General features: G+C 38.2%; 1 protein-coding gene across 1 annotated transcript; it reads right to left on the reverse strand.

Annotated features, from left to right (window-relative positions):
- Nucleotides 1-3,221: 3,221 nt before the first annotated feature.
- On the reverse strand, nt 3,222-10,231 carry ABRA (actin binding Rho activating protein). Its single transcript, XM_081265622.1, has 2 exons — nt 9,543-10,231; nt 3,222-3,827 (listed from the first exon to the last, which is right to left on the reverse strand). Exons 1-2 carry the CDS (start codon nt 10,208-10,210, stop codon nt 3,350-3,352), a joined length of 1,146 nt encoding a protein of 381 aa, XP_081121748.1. The 5' UTR covers nt 10,211-10,231; the 3' UTR covers nt 3,222-3,349.
- Between the last annotated feature and the right edge of the window lie 784 nt (nt 10,232-11,015).

Consider the following 11,015-nt stretch of genomic DNA (forward strand, 5'->3'; position numbering starts at 1 on the left):
CCCAGCCCTGTGTGCATATATTTATGTTTACAAATACATATACACTATTCCTGTTTCTAATAAGGAAAAGAAGGAACTCGGGTTCAGAAATGAAAAAGCAGAAGGCAAACCAAGAGAATAGATGTGGCCTCATTTTGTCAGTGGTAGGAAGAAAAAAAACTCTAAGCTCTGAACTTCCTTGTGTTCTAAGTGGGCAGAGTCACAAGAAGGTGAATTTTGAAATCAGGAGTCAGAAAACTTCCAAGTTATGAAAGTTTAGAGTAATAAAATATTTGGATGGAGGTCCAAACAGGGTGAAGAAGTATGTATCAACAGTACAAAATCCTTTGACCATTGGAAAGTTTTGAAAAGGGAAATCCTGAAAATTGCTAAATTAATTGAACTGTTATTGGGAATTTAGAAATATCTGTGATAATTATTTTGTGTGTTTGGGTGACTGTAAAAAATACTCATAAGAACTTCCATTAATATGTGTGATTAGTTTTTTTTTTTTTTTTCAAATTGTCCTAAGTTTTCCAACTGAATTTCTCCTATCATGGAGTTTTTAGAATAATAATCATTTGGTTGATGAGAAAACATTTTTTTTTTAAAATTCCAAGTCAAGAAACAGTGTTAGGACAGATGGCCTAAAGTATCCAGATAACAATAATAAAGAAAAAAATCTACAAACCATGAGCTATTTTTTGTGTCACAAACACTCTGAAAAGGATGCCTATTCTCACAAGCTGCTTGTCAGTCTAAACCTATTAGGTGTCAGGCATTTTTATTCAAGGAAACTCACTTCTGACTTGAGAGCCAGACTTTATCCATAGGTCTTAGTGATTGTCAGCTCTCTAAGAAGAGGACTTCCACATCATCCTCAAATTCAAACAAATCAAACTAAATAATCTGTGTCAATGCCTGCTTAAGCTGTTTTTGTTCAGAGTTGAGTATGAGGGAACACTTGAATTCTGGTCTCAGTATTCTATATAATACTAGGAGTAACCTCAGTTACGCCCTGAAATTTTATTGTATTTCAAACACAAGAAAGTGATATTGTGGGATATAATCTAAAATAGTATATAACAAGAAAAATAAGAAAACATGTTTTGTTCTTTAGCCATTGGCTTTGAAATTTTGACATAGATTTCACTGTTGTAACAGAAGTGTGTTTCTTATATAAAATTGTATTTAGAAATATTAGTCATTAATTTATATCTTCATAAATCTAGTATGCAAACAAAAATATACGTATTGTTTTCTTCTGTAAGAAGATATTGGAACTTTCAGTTTGACAGAGAAACACATAAAAACAAAGGTGATTCTTAAGATAGGTTTAAAATAAAATACAGATTAATAAACGTATGAATGCCTTTTAGTTCGAGGAATAATATGAAATTAACTTTTGTATATAATGCCAAAATGCATTTTAGTAACTTTTTTATTGAATTCATTAATTATAATCTGACATTTTACTCAATTTGTGTTTAGTATTTGTAAACACATTAAATTAAATTAAATCTAATTAAGGAGAAAAATTGGCAACCAAAAGGCTAATGTCAAATAATTTTCTCCTTATCACATTTACTATGCCTTTTTTAAAACCTTTGCAGAACTGATATTGCTATTTTTAGACTTCTAGGTATTTCATTAAATTATCTTTGTAGAGAATGGGGAAAACTAAAATTTTTTAAACTGATTATTAATTCACCAATGAGACTATGAGATTCTTCTACACTGAACATTGTACTTTGCCATAAATGACACCTTCTTTATCAGATCTGAGACCACCAGCCACCATGATTTGTTTTTATTTGATGTTTTACTCAGCTTTTTCATTGCTTCCAAAAGACATCACAAGAGCAATTTTAGAGGAGGGAAATTTTCTTTCAAAGGTCTCAGTCCATAGACAGTGGACTTCGTTGCTCTGGGACCCAGGTAAGGCAGAATGTCACGGTATGTGGGAAGCCATCCGTGAAATGCATGAGGATCTTCTCGGCATGGTAGCCTGGGAGATATGGGCCAGGCATTGGGAACTTTCTGTGGCTCTCCCACAGCAATAGATTGCCCAATGCACGTGACCTTTTCCTCCGCTCTGCTAGGAAGGTTCACATAGTAGCTCCAGAGATGGGCATAAACTGCTAGGAACTGAACAGCCCACTTTTAACCTTTTTTTGGAGAACATTCTATAGAATCTCATGTTTCCCTATATAAATAAAGCAGGTGGGGACTTCATTTTGTCCAGAAGCTCAATCTGTCTGATCAGTTTGTCCATCTGCCTCCACTTTTGAATCTACTTTCTGTATTCTGTGGTTTTTACACAGTTCAATTTTTCCTAGCTTTTATTTCTCAGCCAGCCCATTCCACCAAGGGGAACCACTGGGGTGAGATGTGGGCAGGAATGGTGGAAGGATGCGGAGGAGGAAAGCAGCTCAGGACATGACAGTTGGAAAGCAGGGGAGAGCTCTGCTCACCAGGGACAAAATATATACCCAAAGTCATGCCCCCACCCCCAGTGCTTGTCTCCTCTAGCCACACCCTACCTGCCTGCACTTACCACACAGTTAATCCATTCAAATGGAATAGTGCACTGATTAGGGTAAAGCTCTTATAACCAGTTGTTTCACCTCAACTTTTTTTGCATTGTTTCACACCTGAGCTTTTGGGGGACATCTTCATAGCTAAACCATAACATGCAAATTACATGTCACACAGAAGGAAAAAGAAACGTATTAGAATCTCAGCCCTCAGAGGAACTTAAACATCTTATTGACAACAGTTTGTACCCATTTCATAAGTGATGCTATGATTAAAAACAAAAGTTTAGTTTCTTGGAAAATTTTAGTTTAACACAATGGAATTTTTTCTTGAAAATTGACATTGACATCATAATATGTTCTGCTGATGTTTTCCTGAAGTCCGGATTCTTCCTAGAGCTAATATTTAAAAATCTATAAATAATATCCACAGTGAATAGCCTAATATTTTTGCCTTAAAAGATAGAGGGGCTGGGGTTGTGGCTCAGAATTGAAGCACTTGCCCAGCATGTGTGGGGCACTGGGTTCTATCCTCAGCACCACATTAAAAAAAAAAATAGGTATTGTGTCCACCTACAACTAAAAATATTTTTAAAAGATAAGTGGAATTTCAAATGTTAATAATAGTAGTATATTAATAACATTCTCTACATGCTTTGCATTCTCAAAAGCTTCAAGCTTCTTCACAGAAGTAGAGCCCAAAAGTCGTTTATGTAAAAATGTTTTAATATTTACAGACTTATTACAGAGCAGTTTGTGTTTTAATATTTAGTGCATTTAGCATTTTGTAGTAAGACAGGAGAGGGTCAAGTTTGATTTTTATTCTTGAAGGCTCACTCAAGTAGAGTGATCACAACATGGTCATCCCGACCTTGCCATAACATCTCTCCTTCAAAGTGCACCAGTCCATGTTTCCTGGCACGCATGAGAATGCCCACTACTTTATCTGAAATACGAACATATCTGTCAAAGAGCTCTCCAAAAGTAACCTGAATCTTGCCATCATGTCTGTGGCGAGCCATTGTGCGGATGACGAAGCACAGCTCCATAATTTCTCTGTAGATATGCTCCTCGGCTCGCTTGGCCCTTTCAGCAGTTTTGGTTCCCTCTTTGGGACGGCCATAGCCCTCGTCTCCTTTGTGCAGGCGAGTGGACATGGCTAGCTCGTAGTCAAATTCTTCACTGAAAGGGTTGAGCTTCTGGGATTGTACGTGTTCATCAGCCCACTGTTGCCATCTCCCTTTCAAATTGTCCACCTGGCTGTATTTCCGATGGGCCTTGCAGTTGAGTTGCTCTGTAAATCTGTTTGCCCTGAAGGAGAGAGAGGATGAAGAATGAAGGTACTGATAATTTGGGATGGAGTTGTAGCTTAATGGTAGAACGTTTGCCTAGCACGTAAGGCACTGGGTTTAAACCTCAGCACTTTAAATAAGTAAATAAATGTATTGTGTCCATCTAAAACTAAAAATGTCTTTAAAAAATATATACTGATAATTTAGCACTCAAGTGTTGCTTTCCATTTGTTCTCCCACAAAAAAATTAGAACTGCAAAACAAAAGGTACACCCCCACTATCATTATTTTGATGTGTATTCTAGATTATTTTTGGTATAAATAATAGTATATTTAAAACTACTATGATATGAAGTGCTATTTCAAGAAGCAACCATCATACAAAATTAATGCAAATTTTATTGTCACATGTTAGTAACATTTCAGAAGTAGAAACAAATCATACTGGAGAATCTATATATAGGGTCTCTAAATCAATTATTTTCCAAAGATAATCTTTATACTACCCACACATACATTGCAATATCCAGTTATGAATAGATTTTCACATTTGGATTTTTAATGAGAACATATATACATGATATTTACAAACTTTAAGTAAACAAAACACTGGCTAGCAACAATAATATTTATTGAACACTATACTAGCATTCTAAATACTTTTTATTAATTTTTTATTAATTTTCTCCACAACCCTTCTATCAGATAAATACCACTATTCCCACTTCACAGATGAGTAAATAGTCCAGAGACATTCACTTCTTAAAGTTACAGAAATATTAAGTCGTAGAACCAGAATTTGAACCACAGTTGAGCTGGTGGCAGAGCCTGTATATAACTAATAGGAAATACTGCCTGAATGAGTTATGGAGACAAGGTCCAAGCACAAGACTGAAGATGCAGTTGATGTTCTTTCTACCTATAATGATGCCACTCAATGAGCAGGTACAGTGTCTAATAAATGAGTTGTAAGACTTCCCTGACACTTCTGTATCTGCACCCTGTTAGACTTCTTTCTCCAGGTCTTTTTGCATGCACCAGTAAAACATAGATTTGTACCTGTTGACCTCATAGGTGATCCACATTTCCTTCTCCCCCAGCTCATGCCCTGATGCATTGCGATTGGAGAGTATGGTTAAAATTATTTGTGTGAATGGCATGCCTGAGCTCTCTGAACTCTCACAACTTGCTATTCAAAACCAGATACAGATCACACTTGGATGTCCCTTGCTATTCAAACTCATTTCATAAAATCTGCTCAGGAGGAGTTCAGGAGGCAAAATATGAGTTACTGAATCACATTATTAATTTTCTTCTGAGGATTTTCAAGTCTCTTTCCTGGCAGGAAGCTTCAGCCTCAATTATGATATGAGATTTGGGTTTGGCCAAGATGGCCTTGAGCTATTTATGAAGACTCTGTCATTTATTTTTGTGGTACCAAGAAGACAATGGCCTTTTTGCTCCTTTGCAAATGGGGTAAAGAGTCCAGCCAGGTGCAGGAATCAAACAGATGCAGTAAGGGAGGAATGCATAGGTACATTAACATCGCTTTCAAAAGGGGAATGACATCCACTAGATGGCGACCTTTCATTAATTCTCATGCCTTGTTTCAAAAGCCCTATTCCAGCTACATCTTGCATTATTACAGTAGAATTGGTGCTTCATTGCATGAGCCATATGGAGAAAAGTGTGCCAGAATTAATTGGAAAAAAGAAGCATATAAAAATTATATGCATTAATACAATTTTATAAAATCCTTTACATGTGAAAAAGTGCTAGAAGCTACACCACATTGGAGCAGAATGGATTTCTGTCAGTCTGGCTGGTCCTCACGATCACCTGCCACACTATCGACTGTCCCTGTTCAGATGCCCACAGCATGCAGAGCTTGGTCTCATTATTAAAGGAGAGCAAGCCCCTTGTCCCCTTGGAGCCACAGTGATGAATGGCAGGCATAGTCTTTGTAACCAGCACAAAGCCATCTTGGCAAAACCCAATCTCAAGCCTACTTCATTTTAGGGCATGAAAAAAGACCTGAAATATCTCATCAGAAGAAAGTTAATAGTGGAATCCATTGACTCATACTTTGTCTCCTGAGCACCAACTGTAGTTTGGTCCTATCGTATAAAAGTAATCTACATTTATAGAGCATCAGGGCATTGTGACAATCCTTCTGTTCTTTATTATAATTATTAGAATAGCTACTGGGTACTGCTTTAGGTATCTTCTGGATATTCAATTATGAAACAAACAGAAAAGAAAGAAAAAAAGAAAGCCACTAAAAGACCCTCATGAAAATAATCTAATACAAATTTCAGTGAATGACACAATTGCCACTCTAAAATGTATACACCAGGGTAAAGAATTCAGTAGCATATGCACAAATGAAATTATTTATGTTGGTATACAGATAACTTTTTTCTTTTTCCTAAAATTCTCTCTCACTGGTATTATATTGATTTTGTAGCTGAAAGAAATTTCCAAGAAAAGAAATTCAGAAAATGATGAGAAAATAAATTTAAAGAAATTACAAAAATCTAAAGAAATTAAATGTAAAGAAATTGCCCTCCAGAGGTAATTTGTTTATGTCATACAGTCCTCTGATTCTTTGATGTAGTGTTCTTCTGATTTTAATTAGGAATTTAGATTCCCTGAGTGTTGAAACTAAATGTCACTGGTTATAAGGGTTGGAGTTGACATGGTAATAAATCTAAATAGAAGAAAGACATTTATCTTTTAAAAGAAACACTTTCTCAACCTTGCTACATTGTCGAATTGTTATTTCCAATAATAGAAGGAAAAGGAAACAAAAGAAGTTTGATCCTATAACTAACAATTAGAAAATAAGGCTATTTTAAAAATTAGGAGGAAATCTATCTTAATGGGTAATTTTCTCAATCTATAAACATTATTGTTTTATATTTCTAATTTTTAAAAAGTTTGAATATATGAGGTTTAAATTAGGATTTTTTTTCCTTCAATGCTAGAGATAGATCCTAAAGTCTTCCACATGCTGTACCACTGAGCTACTACCCCAGCCTCTGGGCATTAGGAAGCCTCATACCCTGAATATTTTCTTGATCAATGAATTTAACAATGAATGCCAGATTATCCTATTTTTTTATTTTCAGGTGAAAAATATGAAAAATAGTTTACATGGAGCTTTAGAAAGTCAATCTAATAAATTAAAAGAAAGCAAAGAACCATTCAAAGACTAGTATTGTCGTCTATTTTAGGAGATCAATATTGAATCCACATCCACTTCCTCAGTTTCTTTATTATCAGTAAACAAATTTTCTTGTAACTAATCAAAAAAATTCTGCTGGATATGGTGGTTCATGCCTATAATCCCCAAAGCTTGTGAGGCTGAGGCAGGAGGCTGTCAAGTTCAAAGTCAGCCTCAGCAAATTAGAGAGACCCTGAGCAATTTAGTGAGTCCCTGTGTCAAAATTAAATGGGGATGTGTCTCAGTGGTTAAGCATACTCCTAGGTTCAGTCTCTGTTATGAAAATAAATAAATAATGGCCGTTATGCATTTTTTAAAAGTAACTAATTCTACCAGATATTGCAAGCAATCTCTCTTGGAAATCTAGCTTCATTCACTGAAAATAATTTTGCAAAGAATTTTGTGTCTGTCAATGGTAAACATGACATCAGTTCAGTGCTGCTAATGTGAAGGGGCCTTGCTGCAGTATGGTGAGAATATGGAAATGCATTTTACCCTAATTTTGTCATTTTGGAGTAATAGTTTTATGGGTAAATTATTAAATATGTAATGGAGTAATATAAAATACAAAAGAAGTTTGCTCCTACAACTAACAATATCTAAAAGGTATATTTCAAGCCTACCCAAGTGGATTGGCATGGAAAACATTCTCTGGCAGATGCCCTTCAACAGCATCCCAGCCTTGAAATGTCCTGGGAGCCTACAGGTGAGTTTTCTGGTCTGTCTGGGAAGTGTGTGAGGGTGACCCTCCCCACAGATACTAAAGGAAGCATTTCTCCTAGTGCCAAGGCGCCCTTCCCTGTGAGTCAAGTAAAGAACATCTGCCACACTTTCCGTCCTTGCAGAGAAGTGCTGGGGAGAGTTTGTTCCTCTGTGTATGAGTTAGCTTCCCTGGAGGAAGTGTTGCTAATTTGATTAAGGGGAGCCTGACCATAAATAGGGCTCCCTTTATCAGAAACAAAATGACGGCATCCAAAAGGCAATATGATCCTTTCTAATCATCCATGTTCTTTTCTCTGTTCTCTTATCAACAGTTTTGAGACCTAAGCTGTGATTCTCTTTGCAAATTGGTAACTGCCCCAGAGTCCCAAGGGAAGAGTTCCCTCCCTGCTCTAGAACTGAGGGCAGGCAGTAGGAGGTCATACTTTTGCCTCTACTTCTGAAGTCTTTCTACCTGGTTGTACAAACACCCTACACTTTTGGAGTTACTAGGATTCCACTGATGAAGTTGATACTGATCTCTACTGGGAGAGTAAGTCTAGCATAGTGGTTAAGAATACAAGCTCTGGATCAACCTGTCTAACTCTCTAATTACCTAGTCTTGTGACTTGGATATTTCTTGACATTTCTGTATATCCATTCATTTGTCTATAAAATGGCACCTCATACACAACACCTGCTGCCTTTACCAAACCAACTGGGAAGAAAGTATGGGTGATTGGTGCTTTACTTATACACCTTTATGAGAGAGGACCCGATTTCTTTTGCTAAAGGAACCAGAACAAGTCATATATAATCAAAAGATTCTTTTTAGAATAAGGCATAAAATATAAATAATTTTCATAGTAAAATCCTAGTTAGCAAAACCACTCCATGGAACATCATTACCACCAAGAACTCTTTCTACTTAAGCAACCATAACATAATTTTTGCTCTGTTGTCACTTATGGGGAGAGGGTAGTACCTACAATGAAAAATAGAAAAACATACCCTTTGATACAGATATAATAATGGCATTTTCAGTTCTCAAGTAATATTGGAGAGTCTCCTCAGGCCAAAAAAAAAAAAAAATCCCATTGGACTTCTGCTGAAATTGCCAAGCACAGCTAGGATTACCTTTGGCCTTAAGAGCTGCTGTTGAAGGCCTCCTTCTGGTACCCTATGTACTCTTGAGACTGGGCAAAGGAACTGAAGAAGGGAAGAAGGAAGTTTGCTACCCTCCCTTGCAACCAAAACCAAAACCAAAACACCACAGAGAGTCAGACTCCTAGCACCTCAAAGGGTTGGGATCACCAAGTCTGAGCTCCTGCAATATAATGGGTACAACTTACTAAAGAGCTCCCCTGAATCCATTGTTTTTCATAGTTAATATAAAAATAACTCAATAAAATATGAATTATCACATCTATTTTTTTTGAATGAGAACACAGAAACTCAACATTGTCCAAGAAACCATGAGTCAAATCTAATTGTCTCTTACTCAGCACTTCTATATTTCTCCCTGAGAAAGTGCCATATGCATGCCTGATTTCAGGAACACAGAAAAGGATCCTGATGCTACTTCCCACTTTCAGTGGAGAGGACACTAGTGCATGGACCCAAATGTCCATGTCTGAGGTTGGCACTGTCCTTTCAGCCCAGTGACACGCCTTCCCTATAGTACTCACTACCCGCCCAGTCTTCCAGATTCTTACTAACTCTAGTAGTGCTTCCCTGGCTTTCTGGATTCCTGGAGATGATGCCTGATCATTAGAGATCCTGGTACAATGGTAGGAGACATTCACTTACTGGGAAGGCATGGGGCGTTTGATCCTGACAACAGCCACCTGCTCTGCATCCTGCTCGGGCCTTTCCTCTGTCTCCCCTCCGTAGCCGCTGTCCTCTGTGTCAATGCTGTCACTCTTCCACTTGGGCTCTTCCTGTTCCACCACTTTCCAGCCTTTGGTCAGTTCAGACACCAGGTTGGCGCATTTTCTCCTCCGTGTTGGGGAGTCATGTCTGTGGAGCCTCCTGTCGATGTCATCCTCTGGCTGTCCGGGTTCAGGCGCACCACTGTCATTCTGGTACCTGTGGCTAAGGGAGCTCATGTCTCCTCCTCTCTCATAAGCTTTACTGACAACTGTTTTAGTCACCTCTTTCCTTTTGATATGGGAGAACTCCGTGGCTTCCTCTGAGCTCTGTCCATCTCCACATCCCTCTGGCTTTGGGGATGGAGACTTTGGGGCACCCTGAGCTTTCTGGTGGGGGATAGGGCCTATTGCTGGTTTAGGAGCTTGGGGTGGGTCCTGGGTTCCTCCAGGAAGCCAGCCTGCAGGCTCCTGGGCCTGCCTGGTACTGTTCTCATTCGCCCACTGCTGCCAGCCTCGGGCCAAGTTGATGACCAGGGTGGCTGTGCGTACCTTCCGGAGGGCACTCTTGGCTGGGCCCTCAGCCCTTTCCTTTTCTCCTGGTGCCATGATACCTGTCTCTTCTGTGCTGGGAGCCTGTGTACTGGCTGAAATGAGTGTGGTCCAGCGAAGGGCCTGGGATTTAAATAGAAGCAGGGTGTGCAGTGGGAAGGAGAACGTGGTGATGGTGGAAACTATGCGAAGCATTTCTTGCCAAGATGTGGTGCCTTTGCCCTGATGGTGTTCTTTTTTTAAACCCTGACAGCTCTGGTTTCATCACAGCAGAGGGAAATCTCTGCTGGAAAAGGACAGTGCTCACTCCCTTTCTTCTCTGGGTGCCAGAGTAGAAATTACTAGATCAAATCATGTGCTCAACTTTATGTTTTCCTTGACCTTAAAATATGATCCTACCATTTATAAGCGCATACAGTATGTGCACAAATTGTGCCGGGAACATTACAGGCTTGTTCTCATGTACACCTCAGCAGCCCTCAATACAGCTGTCATCCAGTCCCATTTTATAGTTGAGTAAAATGAAATCTAAGTTCCCACTGCTAATAATATCTGAGATTCAAACCCAGATCCATCTAGTTCAACCCTGTTTTTTCATTCTGTTATCCAAGATGCTAAGTTGGGTTTTTCTTTTTCTTTCAACTCATTTAGAAAGAGACCTTAGAAGATCAACTGATCCAACTTTTACTTTCTAAATAAGAAAATTGAATCCCAGATAACAGGGAAACCAAGGTCTACACAGTTAAAGACTGATTATTTTCTAATTTGGGGTTTTATTCAAAGTATCGACAAGTCATATTAATACATAAGACAATCACAATTTCAGTCTAATCATCTCAAGAATTAAAAGACCTGCACACAT

This window comes from Spermophilus citellus, assembly GCF_964194105.1.
Source record: "Spermophilus citellus genome assembly, chromosome: 14".
In the NCBI taxonomy this organism is placed as follows: domain Eukaryota; kingdom Metazoa; phylum Chordata; class Mammalia; order Rodentia; family Sciuridae; genus Spermophilus; species Spermophilus citellus.